Source organism: Sphaeramia orbicularis, chromosome 12 (assembly GCF_902148855.1).
Source record: "Sphaeramia orbicularis chromosome 12, fSphaOr1.1, whole genome shotgun sequence".
NCBI lineage: Eukaryota > Metazoa > Chordata > Actinopteri > Kurtiformes > Apogonidae > Sphaeramia > Sphaeramia orbicularis.
Genome location: NC_043968.1, coordinates 73108295 through 73124665, shown reverse-complemented (window position 1 = coordinate 73124665; position 16371 = coordinate 73108295). Strand labels below are relative to the sequence as shown.

At 39.4% G+C, this 16371-nt stretch overlaps 1 protein-coding gene and 1 long non-coding RNA gene across 14 annotated transcripts in view; both read left to right on the top strand.

Annotated features, from left to right (window-relative positions):
• LOC115430805 (uncharacterized) overlaps positions 1-16371 on the top strand; it is a 636483-nt gene that overhangs the window by 217408 nt on the left and 402704 nt on the right. The window lies entirely within an intron of this gene.
• add1 (adducin 1 (alpha)) overlaps positions 1-16371 on the top strand; it is a 52536-nt gene that overhangs the window by 15147 nt on the left and 21018 nt on the right. For 9 of the 13 annotated variants that reach the window (XM_030151014.1, XM_030151006.1, XM_030151013.1 and 6 more), the window contains exons 3-12: positions 1491-1653; positions 3096-3247; positions 4857-4937; positions 5175-5324; positions 5537-5680; positions 5907-6005; positions 6333-6506; positions 8088-8438; positions 11691-11786; positions 13359-13451. In XM_030151014.1, coding sequence (XP_030006874.1) covers positions 1491-1653; positions 3096-3247; positions 4857-4937; positions 5175-5324; positions 5537-5680; positions 5907-6005; positions 6333-6506; positions 8088-8438; positions 11691-11786; positions 13359-13451 — 1503 coding nt within the window. The remainder of the gene's footprint in view (positions 1-1490; positions 1654-3095; positions 3248-4856; positions 4938-5174; positions 5325-5536; positions 5681-5906; positions 6006-6332; positions 6507-8087; positions 8439-11690; positions 11787-13358; positions 13452-16371) is intronic. The other 4 variants (XM_030151008.1, XM_030151007.1, XM_030151018.1 and 1 more) reach the window with 1 other exon arrangement.

Genomic DNA, 16371 nt, shown 5'->3' with positions numbered 1-16371 from the left:
CAGCAAAACCGAATTTTACAGTAGGAACAAATTATATCACTGCACTGAATAACATAACACTTTATGTACTGAACAATATAACACTTTCTTATTTCTTGACTACTTGTGTACTGTCATATAAAACAGGCACATGCACGCATAGGGTCCAAAGGGGGCTGAAGCCCCTGCCCTTATTGCCTTGTTGAAAAAAGTGGCCTTTTTTTTTTTTTTTTTTAATTATAAATAAATTCCTGTTCCACATAGGGATGTAAAAGAAAACGGTGGTATAAAAATGCTAAGGTTATGTACTGTACACATTTCCTTGTAATAGCATGTCACAGTATTGTATGTGTGTTGAGTCTAAAGCCGCTTCTCAGTCCGATGTCTCTCACTGAGGGGCGGGGCTTCCCTGCGCTGCGCGCTCACATGCATGTTGAGAGACAGGTACAAGCTGTGGTCCATGTCGTGGACCATCTCCACTCCATGTGTAGTTACTGAACAGATGAGATGTGACAGTGGAGCAACTTAAACCTTTATGAGTTATAAAGCCAAACCCCCCAATCACTGTTGTAGAGGCACACCAGTGATTGGACATTAACTTGCGGGGGTGGGCTTTCGCCTGCCTGGACAGGCACACACATTCAGTGGCCTGTAAAACAAAATCAATTGTAAAACTGAAAACCCGCGGTCCATAAGGGTGGATTGTCCCGTGCATGGTGGACTGAACGGTTCGGTATTTTCCCCGAGTACTGTTGCATCCCTACAACAGAATGGAATTGAAAAATAAGACTATGCACTTCCACTGTTGAAACATAGATGATACATAGCAGTAAACCCTTACAAAAAATGAAATTACACTGATGTTTTTATTTTAAAATAAATCCATTGTAGCCTTGTGACCAAAAAGCTTAGAAACCACATCACTAACCCATGCCCCTTGTCATTTGAGTTTGTTTGTTTGTTTCCTATTTATCAAATTTAGTTTGAAACTCTAGAGTCAAATTTCTCTCATGAAGTATGGGATTTTAAAATGGAAAATGTGTAGTAACCCTGCTTATTACACCAAACACGTTGAATCTGTTGTACACACAGCATCCCCTGCTGTATAAATGCTCACTGTCAGGACCACATATGTCAGTGTGAATAGGCTCCTTTAGTGATTTAAAGGTTACAGCCTCTACTAGTGTCACATGGTGGCTCCAGTTTATTCCTCATAAACAGTGAGTCTGTGAGTAGGTGAACACCAGGACAGGGAACAACGCTGCTGTAAAGGCCTTTTGTTTGTCCACAAAACACTGATGTATTCATCTGCCAGAATGGGGCTTTTACCAGGTTTTCTCTTTGTCAGGCTTTGGACTCGTTAGTCAGACCTGGTCTAACTCTCAGCCCAAACATAAATGAATTAATCTGTCTTCCACTTGTGCTTCCTTCTGTTTGGTTGTTGATCATTGTGCTTTTCCATTCGTTTCTCACTGTGTTCGTCTGTGTGTGTCTGCGCTAACACCCAACAGGCATTCTGTGACGAGCTGGAAACGATGATCCAGGATCAGCTGAAGAAGGGGAAGACGCCCACAAGCCTGTTGGCTCTGCAGCAGATCGCTGATTTCATGACCACCAGCATGCCTTCCATGTATCCGGCTGCACCACAAGGAGGCATGGCAGCGCTCAACATGAGTAAGCAGACGCAAGGAGGAATGTGTGTGACGTCCTGACCTCGACCTGACCATGTTGTGTCTGTGTGTTCGATGAGTAATAGTGATATAATTACCTCCGCCAAGGAGGTTATGTTTTTGCTGGCGTTGGTTTGTCTGTCTGTCAGTCTGTCTGTCCGTGTGCAAGATAACTCAAAAGTTATAGACGGATTTGGATGAAAATTTCAGGAAATGTTGATACTGGCACAAGGAACAAATGATTAAATTTTGGTGGTGATCGGTGGGGGGTGGGGTGGGGCAGGCACTGATCTGCCTTGGCGGAGGTCTGCGCTCTCCGAGTGCTTTTCTAGTTTAAGGACTGTAGAAATAGTCTGCCTTACTTTTTTGCGGGCAAGAAAATTTCAAAGTGTATTTCATTCTTTTGCTCTTTGACAAAGGGTTGGAAATGGATGCAAAATCTTCTATATGGCATATGAAATGTCATCATATATGTCATATTATATTATGGCAATAGTGTGTGTGTGTATGTATATATATATATATATATATATATATATATATATATATAGTATGTAGTTTACCATCACCAAAGTGTGAATGTGAGTGAATGAATAATGGCTCCAATCTATGTGCTTTGAGTATGCATTAATAGAAAAGTGCTATATAAATCTAATCTGTTATTATTATATTACAAAACAGTAGCTGTTAGTTGTGAATTCGATGAACAAATAGTTTTAAATTCATACTATGCATCACATTTGTATTATCTCCTTCCTTCACACATGTCCTGTTCAAAATAAGCTATTCACTGTCCTCCCTGTTGGTTTGTGTTTCCTTTGTTGTTGATTTTTTTCTGTGTTCATGTGGAAGAACATAAAGAGTAATCCAAATGGCAGGATGGCTGTATTGTATTAAACAACAGAGTCTATTTTTTCATACAATATGAAACAACATACAGGGATACTCAAATCCAGTCCTCGAGGACCGGTGTCCTGCATGTTTTAGATATTTCCCTCTTCCATCACAACTGGAAGCCATTACATCATTATCAGGCTTCTGCAGAGTTTGATAATGAGCTGATCATTAATTGTACCAGGTGTACTGGAAGAGGGAAATATCTAAAACATGCAGGATACCGGCCCTTGAGGACTGGATTTGAATACCCCTGCAAGAGACTTTTCAGTATCACATGATCTATATCATATTGCACACCCTACTTGATTCTATGTAGTTTCCTTTACTATGATAAGGTTTGGGTGCAGTACCCATTACCCTCTGGATGTTGTTTATTTTTTCTACCTAGTTTTGTTTTTTTCCAAATTCCTGTGCAAACATGGTGATAAAGATTCAAAATGATATAGTTATTTATATTTTTTTGGAATTTCTTATGGTAGGACTGCCTAACTCCCCATAAATCAGCCTAATTCTTTACCCTTCCTTTGTTGTTGTCTGTTTGTCTGTCAGGTTTGGGCATGGTGACCCCTGTGAATGACCTGCGAGGCTCAGACTCCATTTCCTATGATAAGGGCGAGAAACTGCTTCGCTGTAAGCTGGCTGCCTTCTACCGGCTCACGGACCTATTCGGCTGGTCGCAGCTCATCTACAATCACCTCACAGTAAGACCACCAGTTTGTAGTGTACACCAATACACATGGGACATGATGAATTTAAGTCCATTCCAGTTGTACATGATGACTTCTTTGTAGGCTTAATTATATGTATTTGTGTATCAGACCTTTTTAATTGATTAGTTCAACTGCATTTGAGCCAAATCACAATGTAACTACCTAATCTTTTTTGGGATTTTTAAAGATAATTTTCCACTGACATGTACATTTTAGGCTCATACAGATTTTCACACACACATTGTACTTTCATTCATGTGTACATGTGTACTATAGGCTCATTTTCTGAAGTCTATATCCATTTAACAGTCAGTGGAAAGGATAATTGAAATAAAGGAATGAAATGAACATAAAAATGAAACGGATCTTGAACAAAGAACCTGCGGGAGTGACCATGTAGCTGTGATTGTTCATTTATATCAATAAATACAATAAAATCAGGCCTCTAGATTATCATATATTGAACCTATGTCTCCCAACATGAAGCCAATAGCTCCAGTCTGTGATGTACCAGTGCAGGTATTTTCTCCATTTTGTAAATGTCCAATGTTGTGTCCATCCATGCTGACAGGGATGGCTTTTCTTGAGTCAACCATTTCCTAGTCACTGTTTTGTTTTGTTTTTTACTGGAAATCAGCAACACATTAATTAGATATTTGTCTTTCTCCCCCCACTCTTGTGGTATACACCCAAAATTATAATTTTTTGATTTTGAAGGGAATGACACATTTAAAAATATTCTGTAGGGTATTATGAATATTTTTTCAATATTGTTTAACAGCGTCTTAATGCCACATTATATGGTAATGATTTGCAAAGTGGTTTCTGCAATTTTCGTTTCATTGTAGTGTGGGTTTTTTTGTTTTTTTAATCTCCACCAAGGAACGGCGGAGGTTATGTTTTCATCTGAGTTTGTGCGTTTGTTTGTCTGTTAGCAAGATAACTCAAAAAGTTATGGATGGATTTGGATGGAATTTTCAGGAAATGTTGATGCTGGCACAAGGAACAAATTATTTAATTTTGGGGTTGATTTGGCGGAGGGGAGGCTGATCTGCCTAGACAGAGGTCTGCGCTGTGGGAGTGCTTTTCTAGGTTTTTTTTTTTTTTTGGCATGGTGTGATAACGTATCGTATCAAGGTTTTCCACTCAAACTCTCTCCAGTTTTGTGACCTAGTGCGTTTCCAGTGAAATCTGTAAATTGCTGTCCATTTGTCCTCCGATATGTTTACTTCTCCTTCTCCCATGTTGCCTTGAAGGGGTCATATTTTGCTAAACCCCCTATGTTCCAGTTCACAGTTCATGTTAAACATCCTCAATCTCTTATTGATGTACATTCTGAGTGCCTTATTTAGTAAAAACCTGTCAATCTTCAATTACTCTCTTTGTCTTTTACTGTTATTCCACCCTGTTCTGACCCTAAAACACACAGTAAAACACAACCACTGAAGGAAAGGAACACAAGCAGCTTATATGACACTGAAGCAGACATTAATTCACAGCAGAACCTTTAACTGGAATAATGTCTCAAAGCTAATTACTAATTACTTTTTGCAGTTCCGTAACTACCTAATCTGACATGACTGTCCTGTGGATCCTTTAGGTCCGGGTGAACTCAGACCAGGAGCGTTTCCTAATTGTCCCCTTTGGGCTCCTGTACAGTGAAGTCACTGCCTCCAGTCTGGTGAGAATCTGTGGTTTCCTCTGCTGCAGCTTCATTCCTTTCTGTTTTTTTTATATCAGTATATTTACACTTTCAACATTTAAAACATCTCTAGTTCCATTTAGTTAACATCTGAAAAAATTTACAGAAACGGTTTACTGCTAAACAAGGCTAGATGACATTTTTAGCCACTGTTTTCAAAGTATCTGTAATGATATTTTTTGTGATTTTTTTTTTTTTTTTTTTTTTCTCTTCCAGGTGAAGATAAACCTTCAAGGTGAGATAGTGGATCGGGGCAGCACTAACCTTGGGGTCAACCAGGCCGGCTTCACGCTGCACTCTGCCATCTATGCTGCAAGGCCTGATGTCAAATGTATTGTTCATATACACACACCTGCAGGTGCTGCGGTAAGAAGTCAATACACACAGAGCAGACACACACTGTATGATGCTCCTGTGTCATTAACCCTTTTACGACGGTTCTTACTCCAGCGCTACATTTTACACTTTATGGCATTCAAATTACTGTAACTCCTGAACTGTTTTATCACTGTTTTTATCTATAGGTAATGGTAGGTGTTAAAGCGTTAAACTGTCTCGTCCTGTTTTGTTGTTTACAGGTGTCAGCCATGAAATGTGGCCTGTTGCCCATCTCACCTGAATCACTGTCACTGGGTGAGATCGCCTACCATGACTACCATGGCATACTGGTGGATGAGGAGGAAACTGGGCTGATCCAGAGGAACCTGGGCCCGAACAGCAAGGTAATCCACTGTTAAATACAGGTTTTAGAAAAGAACATGGAAGAAGACGATCAGAGGGGAAAAAGGGTTCCTCTTTCATTTTCACCAGTCTGCTTCTAAACAATATAAACATACTTATAGCTCATTTTTTTCATCTTTTACAGAGTTACTATATATATATCTACCTTCCTACATGTTGTTTATATGGCGGCCTTTTTGTTAAGTATCACCTTCTGCTTTGTCCCAGGTGCTCATCCTGAGGAATCACGGCCTAGTATCTGTAGGGGAAACAGTGGAGGAGGCTTTTTATTACATCCACAACCTGGTCACCGCCTGTGAGATCCAGGTGAGAGACACACTGACCTGTAGATAAATAATTAGATGATGGAGGTCTGGGGTTGATCTGCTGGTTTAAAGTGGGATTATTCTTCTATTTGTGGTGGTTCAGTATGTTTGTCTGCATTTCCATAACAACCATCTTTGTCCCTTTTCTCTCCATATCTTTATATGTTCATCTTTCGTCACAATGCTGTCTGTGTGTGTGTGTGTGTGTGTGTGTGCGTGCGTTTATGTCTGATGATGGTCCATTTATGTGTGTGATCCACACTTTCTTTGTTTTTGTTTTCTCGTCTGTACTCTGTTTGTCTGCCCCCCCCCTTTAATTCTTTTGCAGGTGCGAACACTGGCCAGCGCTGGAGGGCCAGACAATCTGGTGATGTTGGACCCGGACAAATACAAGTCACGCCCACGGGTGCCTGACCTAGAGGGCGACAAGTCCTCTACACACCCTAGGTGGCAAATCGGGGAGCAGGAGTTTGAGGCTCTCATGAGAATGCTTGATAACCTGGTAGGAACAGTAACAGCTGTGTTTATAGTTTGATTCTTGTGTGTTTCAGCTAGTCCTTAGAAAGGCTACGGTCCAGTAGTCTGAATTTTAGGCAATAACATTTCTTAATTACCCCATCCCCTGAAGGCGAGGCAAGGGGTATTGTTTTTGGTTGGGTTTGCTTGTTTGTTTGTTTGTTAACACTCTAGCAGCAAAACTATTGGTTGAATTCCTACCAAATTGAGTTTATAGATTGCCAGTGACCCAGAATAGATGTCATTACATTTTGGGAGAAGTAGGTTAAAGCTTCAGTTTTTTATGAATTTTTTAAAATCCTTTTTCCCCCATTTACTTATAATGGGCAAAATTTCAAATGTCTAATAAAACATAAATTTTGTTTCCATTTACTTCAGACTTGGGACATATGTAGAGGCAATTGATATGCTGACATCAGCACATGGATAGACATGATGACATCAGCTGGATCGATACCAAAATAAGCTCAGTGTCTTTGTCGTCTTTTTGACCGATCACAACACTCTTATTCTCTAAATCGCAGCGACACATACTGTGTCCGAGCGTGAGCTACCTCAACTTTTCTGATTTCATTCATTTCACCATATTCTCTCTCTCTCATTCTACCTCTTCCTGCTGCGGCGATGCCACCTACTGATCCTGTTATTTATTTGTTATAATATATATCTTATATATCAGTTATTGTTATTTATTTGTATGTTGTTCGCCAGTACACTAAATTCTGTGATTACAAACCTAATTTTCACCGACAAGCTCCCCCAGCTCCCCCCATTAAAAAACGTAATTGACGTGTATAGACGTCAGTGGCAGCCAGTGAGTTAATATGCGTTATTATTTTTTTGTTCTAGGTCAAATGTCAAATGCTAAAATGTGTGAATGTGCAGTTTTTACTCACTTTTAAGATGGGTGCTAGTGTAGTAATTTTCCATTGTTTATAGTGTGCTGATTTTAGTGGCTGGGTCAGAATTTTTAAAATCATGAAAAAATGAACAACTTTTGAATTCTGACTAAATACAAATTGTGAAAAATAATATGACCTTTGACATGAAATGCAAAGTGTGTGTAATATGCTCAGCAGGATACCAGAAGATTATAGAAATGCTGAAATGATTAAATTCAGGTTCAATCAATAGGCACATGAAAGTGGAAATGTTTTTGGTTGGATTTCGTTTCCATTTTTAGAAAGGTTAAGTAATATGTGGCAGCAGAACAGATCAACACTTGCTCGCCTTTATTACTGCCCTTGGAAAGGCACTTATTAGTTTTGTACTAAACATTACTGTTTTGTGTATCAGTGCATCATTGAACCACTGAACTGGGAAAGAATCTTTTCTTTTCTCCGACTTTTCCATTCATGAGTTTATTGGTAAGAAGGATGTTTTTCTGGAATATACTCCCAAGAAAGGACCCTTGACTTTAAGAAACACTGATAATGTTGATCTGTTTAGGTTTGTTGTCCACAAATCCTTTCCTATCCTGTTATTCACTAGATCTTTTATGAAACAGATTTTTAGACACTGATATTTAACATATTAATGTCCTTGTTGTTTCCTTGTGGTCTTCCAGGGCTACAGGACAGGCTACCCCTACCGCTGTCCAGCATTGCGAGACAAAGCTAAAAAGTACAGTGACGTGGAGAATGCTCCCTCTGCCCACGGTGGCTACTCATACGGGGATGACAGCGACTCAGGCGCTCGCTCCCCGCTGAAACACAGCTTCCAGCGCGGCCAGCGCGACAAGACCCGCTGGCTCAATGCCGGCGGTCGACCCGACGAGCCCTACGAGGATGGGCCCGACGGCAGCAGCCCCAAGTCGAAGCCTAAGGTGTGGACGAACATAACACACGATCACGTCAAACCCTTGCTGCAGTCTCTCTCGTCCGGTGTCTGCGTGCCAAGCTGTATAACCAACTGCTTGGTCTGTGCCTACCTTATTGTTCATAGTATAGATTTTACAGCTACCTTGGTGGTGGAAACGGGTAGATGGTCGGCATTATGAGGCTCAAGGAACACCGAGGATAAACAAAGATGATGAAACTGTCTTTTCTTGAGCCTTTTCCAATCACTGCCTCCAGGCTAAAAATGGAACTTGCTTTAATCCTGCTTTTCACAACTTTCACCTGATTCCTTTTGAATCGCTCACTGTAATTTGACTTGTCCTATTAACACCTATCATGTCTTATCTAATGCAGTTAACTCTGCTCTCTTAATTACCTTCTAGCAAAGCCGTGACGATTTCTCGATGCTCTTTGCTCTGTTTTTTTATTCCTCCTGGTCTCCGACTGCGTCATGATGCCAGGCCAGCTGCCCACAGCATGCCCCACTGCATGAGTAGTAGTGAAATGCATTGTTGGTGTTGATGTGTTTTTCCCAGAGGAGCGAGCAGCAGGGGTGTGGCATGAACCCCCCAGGTGGGCAGGTGAATGTGGCAAGACAGTGGTGGTGCTGCTGCTAAACAACACTTGCTTTACAGACTCACTCCCTTTAATACACTCGGTTTTGTCTTTGCATCTTGAAGTTGGCTCACGTTAGACCAGCCAGTATATAGACTTAAAACTTTAACAACGAAATCACTAGGGTTTGCTGTCTGGGCTGAATACAGACATGTAATATTATTTATTCAGCCTGTGTAGTATATGAGGAAGGTGGCATGTGTTTAGAGAATATGCAATATCCAAGTTATTTAAGGTAGCTATATGAGATTTGGTTAAAAAGTACTATTTTATATGTACAATAGAGCAAAGTTGAAAGAGTTATGCAGCCTGCTTTTCTGATTTTTATTTTCTCACCTGCAACTGCTCCCAGTTGTACGTTCCGTTGAGTTTTTATTTATTTATTTATTTTTATTTTTATTTATTTATTTTTTTGAAAATGCAGTCAAGCCCTAAACTGGTACGCCTGCATGAGTGAAGTTGTTGAATAGAAGAGAAAAACAAAACGGAAGAAATCTAATGAAATTTGATCTGACCTTTGAACCAATTATCTCCTGTTGGGAAAGTAGGAAATGTTGTGTTGTGAGACTCTTTCTAAGTGAGTATATCGTGTTTACATGTTCATCTCATACTCAACCAATCCAGCTCGGCTACTTCCATCCAGAAACCCCTTCCTCATCTTAAGGCTTTCGGTTTGGCAGCCAAGCAGCCAAGCTCAGAGTAAAATACAGGAATGGAGTCATGAGCTTATGCTTTCCACTGCGGATTACATGCTTAGTTTGAAAAAAATTGACAATGGAACATTTTGCATGAAAAGAGACTTGATTTTTTTCTCCCTTTTCACCCGCTGCTCATTCAGTTTGGTGCAAGAAATGGAGTTTTTTTTTTTTTTTTTCATGCTGAGCATTACCAGGTTTACAAAACAAACGTGTTCGTGAAATGTGGATGGGAGTATTTCCTCATTTTAACACATAAAACAGGGACCGTTGACAATGAAAGAGTTCATCCTCTGTAGGAAAGAGTCCCATTTGTGTTCATTTTTTTTAGCGTTGTGGCTTTTTTTTGTCCCAACGTGGGCAGGTGTCCTCGGGTGTGTTTCTCTCTTATCTCTGTCGTCCTTGTTGTCATGTATCAGCCTGGGAAATGACTTTGGTGATGCCAGCTCACCCCTCACTGCCACTCTCGCTTCGTAAGCCAGCCTCATCGTCTCAGCCACGCCCCCCACCCCCCAGCCATCTGTCACGCCCTCACCTCCCCCTTCCTCCTCCCTCCTCCCTCCTCCTTTTTCATGTTTTAAAATTCTCCCATTTTGTGATGTTTTCATGTGTGACCCTTTAGCTATTTTTTTTTACACTTTTGGATTGTAAAAGTATATCAATGATGATGACTGGTTTTCAGTTCAGTGAATCCAACAGATTGTAGCCTGTAGGATACAAACGGGCTGATAAAGTTAGAAACGAAGATAAAAAGATGCAAAATGCACAGCAGGTGAAGATGGGGATACAGCAAGGTCAAAAATGCAGTTCAATAAAAGCAAATAGAGAATGAATAAAAAATAAAGATGTGACATAGCAGAATAAAAATAAACAAATGGAAACAAAACATGAAAATGGTGAACATCAGAAATGTTCACACTTCAAATGCATTCTCTCTGCGAAGCGCAAAGAGGCACTTATTAGGCCATAACAAGTGTTAAAACACAGAGGGATATTTTTATTCTGTGACAAATCTCAGTGTAATACATCATGTAGCCTGTAAAAACGTAATGTCCCAATGCTTTCCACTGCACAGAATCACATTTGAAGTCGTTTAAAATTTCAAGACAAATGCCTGCGTCGTTTTTAGCTAACCGGCTGACAGACCATGCTCTACTGTGAAGGCGCTGTGTCTAATGTCATCTTCGTTGTTGTCTCATCTTCATTAGCAATTTCTTCAAACCTCTTCTCTGACAAAACTACTGGTCAGAGTCATTTCAAATTTTATATGTAGCTTCTGTGGGAGAACATCTACAAAGTCTGTCCAATGTGCCGTTACTTATAATGGGCCATATTTTGAGGCTTATAACATGGAAATTAGAGATATCAATAGTTCCGATTGATCACTGATAGGAAGTCATATATAGACTTTGATTGAATTAGTTGAGTTCTCCTCCTGTGAAAGTCCCACCCACTTCTATTGGGACATTGATCTCCTGCATCCAGACCACAGGACTGGAACATAGAACAGAACCTGACAACCTCACAAATCAACTTATTGATTCTTGATAGAACATGTTGGTGAGATACAGGGACACGCGTTCTGTTTTTATTATTTCAGAGCTGATGGTCAGATCACCGACTGAATGCACTGAATAGTAATAAATTCCAGATGTTTCCTTGTTGGACGATGGTGCATCTCACTGCATGCATGAAACAAACTGGACTCAATAAGATCATTTCATTTTGTCTAAGTCACTTATGTCATCCAAATAGGTGTTAAACAACTAAAATCAACTCCAAGCCTTGATAAATAGCCTTTTTAGAAGTATAGCTCATCATCATTGGTCCACTACATCCAGGTCTTTTGTTCACATTCGGACCTAATCACAGTCATTCAACTTCGTCCATTTCAGTTCAGCATGTTTCTTGTATTGTGAAGCCTGCATCGTATTTTTATCTGTTTTTGTGCTTGGGTTTATATGTCTCTGTTACTCCACGGGTTTCAAGTTGTTTTTTTAACATTAAATATGGTGTTTACAGTGGACTAAGGAGGACGGACTACGCCAGGCTGCCGCAGCCAATCAGTTCATCCCACTGAACACCAACCCAAAAGAGGTCCTGGAAATGAGGAATAAGGTACCGTCCTTTTCTCAGTATTATTGTTATTTACATATTTCTAGCCAAATCAGTGCTTCCAAGTCTGTATTTTGATTAAATGAAGACATTCTAAAAGGCATCACAAGCAATTAACAGTACATAGTGTATATGGGTCTATATATAACTGAGGGACTTTTTGAGTTACCTTTACAGGGTAACATAGTTGACAGGTATAGTGAGGGTGCAATTTGTCAAAAAAAAAAAAAAAAAGGGGGGGGGGGGTTATACTTGGCATTTTTGCTGTTTTCAGGCCTAAAATCAACAGAACTATAACACCACTTGGCATTTTACAGAAAGATTCTTCTAAATATTATATATACAATCAGTACAATTGAAAGTTATTTCTAAAGATATTGTGGTAACACTACTGACATAAGAATGCAATAAATACACACTTGACTCACACACTACTTTATATTAAACAACTCAGAAAGAGGAGAAAGAACATGTCTTTGAGTCTGGCCAGTTTTTTCTTCAGGAGGAAATGACATCATGTGGAGCAGGTTATGTGATTTGTTATTAACACACTTCCTTCAGGGGTGTTTTTGTAATGGGTAACTTAGTTGAAAATCATTTCTCAGACACAGATACAATTTGTTATTTTCCATATAAAATTTGATATATTGACAAAAAAGAAATATCTGTCATGATTATCTCAACTGAATAAAAAGAACACAGTCAAAACTGTTTTTGAATAAGCTCATTTTATTATTGTTTAGTTAATTAGAAGGTGGTTGGTATTAAATTCAGACGGTTATTTAGTTGACATTTTAGTATATCTAGTCAGTTGTTAATTATTTATTAATAATTTATTAATAAGTGATTGTTTCTGTAATAAAATAATTATGGAAGTTTTAAATTCATGATCATATGAACATAAAAAAAATGTTTTTTTGTTGTTGTTTTTTTTTTTTTTACTTTTAATAAGGATATATGCATGATATATCCCATGGAGTTCAAAAGTCCCTCAATTACATATTGACCCACTTATAGACAGTAAATATAATATAAACTAAAAATGTAAAATATTTGGACCAGATTAATATCACATTAACTTAATATCACCAAAGAAACAAAACCAACAAAGTACATAAGATAAGACAAGATAAGACAGGTCCGTAAAAGGAAATCCTGAAAGGGCAGTATGGATATAATCACTCAAAATTTCTACGTCCATCCTTTTTTATGTTCTTGAATGACTAAGGCTGTAATTAATATATGTGATGGACATTTGCTTTTCCAAATAAAAGGATAATTGCAAAAAATGAGATAAGAGACTTTATTGATCCCACTATGGGAAAATTTCTCCGTTGAAAACAGCAAAATACAAAAATAAAACAGCACTTTTATTACAACATTTTTTTTTATTTTTTTGCCACCTTATGGTAGGGAGGGGGATATTCCATAGGTTGCATTTGTCTTAATTACATTGTATGGACACTAGGTCACTGTGGACTATCCTTACCATCAGTGTTTTTGTTTTGCACATAAATGAAAATGGTATGATGAAAGTAAACAGTGGTTCTGAGATATGTTGAATGTTATTTGTAGATCCGGGAGCAGAACCTGCAGGACATAAAGACCGCAGGACCCCAGTCTCAGGTTCTCTGTGCCGGCACTGTGGTGGAACGCTCCTACAACCAGGTCAGTGTGTATGCTTCGCACATGCAAACCCCACTGCTGCAGCCATCCTGACCTGGAGATGAATTAGCGTCCTATGAGTCTGCATAGGTTTGCCTATTTTTAAATTAAACCTTAAAAATGAAATCCATTCTTATAACGAACAGTATTCTGTCCAGGTCTGGAGTCACAGCTTTAAACCTAAGTCGCTGCAATGTGTGAATATTGTCGGTAAATTTCACTGACTTTTAGGAGTTATTCTTCATCCCTAAAAGCGATCCAAAGTTTTCCATTCTAATCTGATCATGAAAGAATATTATTTTTACAAAGACCAAAAACTCCACCATGTCCTCCATGTGGCTTCTCAGAGCAAGGAGTGGCTTTTGTAACATTTTGTGACATTATTGTTTGACTGCAGAGAATGTCATTCTGGCAGGTGAGTCATTTGTGGGAGAGGTAATTGCACTCTGCTCTGAAAACATGCCAGCTCAGTTTGTGTCCATATTCATACATTGTACTTTTATTTTCCCTCATTTTCCAATCACGTATTCAGTGTTTTTTCTGTGCATGAGCTCATTTGTCTCTTTTTTTCAGAGGTAAAAAGAGAAAACATGGTGCTATTGCTTATGTCTTGTCTTTTCATTTGGCACGTTTACCATCTGTTGAGTAGCTCTGTCATTTCCCATGGACTAGATTGACTTCATTCTACTCAAACACCAGGAGGAGCAGGACATGACCAAATAAAAATACAGCCACTAAATTATTATTTCATACAATATGCTGATCAATAGATTACCTGAAACATCACCTGGCCAAAAGAGGCTTGAGCAAGTTGTTGTTTTGGTCCTAATTTCTGAGCCTTGGTGAGTTAAGCCCCCCCTTGTGTGGATAGATTGTGATTAAAATGCATGATCCCACTGCCACGCCCTTTGAGCACCGTTTTTCCCATCGCTTCCATTTTTGCATGCATTGATATAAGACATATGCATATGAAGTTATGTATGTATACAGAGGTGGAAAGTTACTAATCAGCTGGAAATGAGCAACTGCACTTTGACATGGATTAACCTGTGATTAGGCTGTGCAAACAGAACAACCTACAAACTATTTAGTAGTAGCTAGGGCTGGGCGATAATGCAAAAAATGTGGTCAGTATGTTTTTCCATGTGACTCAGTATCAATAACTATGACAATAATACCATATTGTTGCAAGTTTGGAGAGTCTTCTGATAATAAAGAGAAAGAAAGCCAAAGAAAGGGGGTTAAAGCAGCTAAATTTCAGTGTATGACCATGAAGAAACATGGGGATGTAGCACTATCTGTTTAAATACACAAAAATAAGAAAACAAGAACCATACGTTCAGATGCATTCACTGTGCCTGCACCTGCTCATGCAATTTTGGCAATTATTAGCAACCCACAATTAGTGACAGGATTTTTAGCTGAAGTTTCCTTTATGATATTCCTGAGGTAATGCATCCATGACAATGAGCCATAGACTGTAAATAATTAGTGGATGGAGGAATCAGGACATCACATATTAGTTTGTAAACTGTCTCTTTGAGGCCAGTAGTTTGCAATTTGGTTGTTGTTCTGGAAGCTTTTTGGAGATCAAAGTGACCATGTTTGACCAAAACCCGGACATCTGCAAAGGGTCATGGTTAAGTGGGTGTTAAACGTTACCTTACTGACTTGGTGAAGGGGTAAACTTTATCAAACACAGCAAAGCAATTCTGTCTCTTGTTAGTGGTGTTTATTAACCACAGTAAGGTCTGCAGTGCATTTTATTAAATAAGAGGACCTGTCGATCAAAGCCTAACATGGCAGGCATAATTCTATCTTACTTGGGATCTGATTAACGGAACACTAATTTAAAGATGGACTAATCACCCTAGTGGCCATCAGTGGTATTACAGATAGATACTTAAGCTGGATTTATGGTTGCGAAGGTGTCACGCGTCACTACCTACGCCGTCATTTTGGACAGCAACACATTGGCCTGCACAGCCTTGACATGCACCTCTTCCAGATTCTAACTATACGGTGCAGCAACGCAGAGACACCGCCTCCTGGCTGGCCAATTTATGATCATGTGATGCCAGGACTATACAGCAACAAATGTTATGGGGTTCTGCCATATATAGTTCATTTGTTTGTGTTCATTACTTATTTCACTTTTGTTCTTGTCTGCTACTTTTTGTTCCTGAAAAACCTGTGTGGTTATGCACATTAATAAACCCACATAATAAAAAAAAAATGTATGCCTTTATTTGAGTATAATCAGTTATTAGATTTTGGTGTTCCCCCGTCAGTTAACCTATTTTCATTCAGTAGTCACAGCCCATCTCCTACATTGTCTCCTCCTCCGTCGCTTACGCTGTAATACTTTTAAAAGAACAATATCTTTGTTGACCTCTACGAGCTTGTGAAGACACTGCTCCATGTCGGCTGCTATGGTTGTTCTAAAACAGGAAATACCTGCGAGAAGATATCGAAACCATGGAAACAACTCTGTAGAGTGGAGTTTGATCTTTAAAACCAGCCGATACCAGCACTACTGCCACCTTCCTATTAGGAAGGGAAACTACAACACTTTCTCAAAACACCGGCACTACAGTATGCTCAAGTGTGAAAGCACATTCACTATCGTCAGATACGGTGTACCTACGTGACGCAGAGCTACGTGTGACCATAAATCCAGCTTTATGTATTAGGCATGATCCCACCGCAGGAACTTTAGGATGATTTTATGGGACCTGGGGAACCACCCCTGCTAGTCAAATTAAAGGAACTTTTACAGGGTTTAGTGGAGTCTCGGCTTCGGGGTAGTTACTCCAAACGGCCCTGAAAACTCCTAGGTGGACCTTAAGGGTGTGGTCAATGCTGATTGGGTCGACTCAGAGCCGGATGTGACATCAATAGGAAACAAGCGGTATTTGAAGAG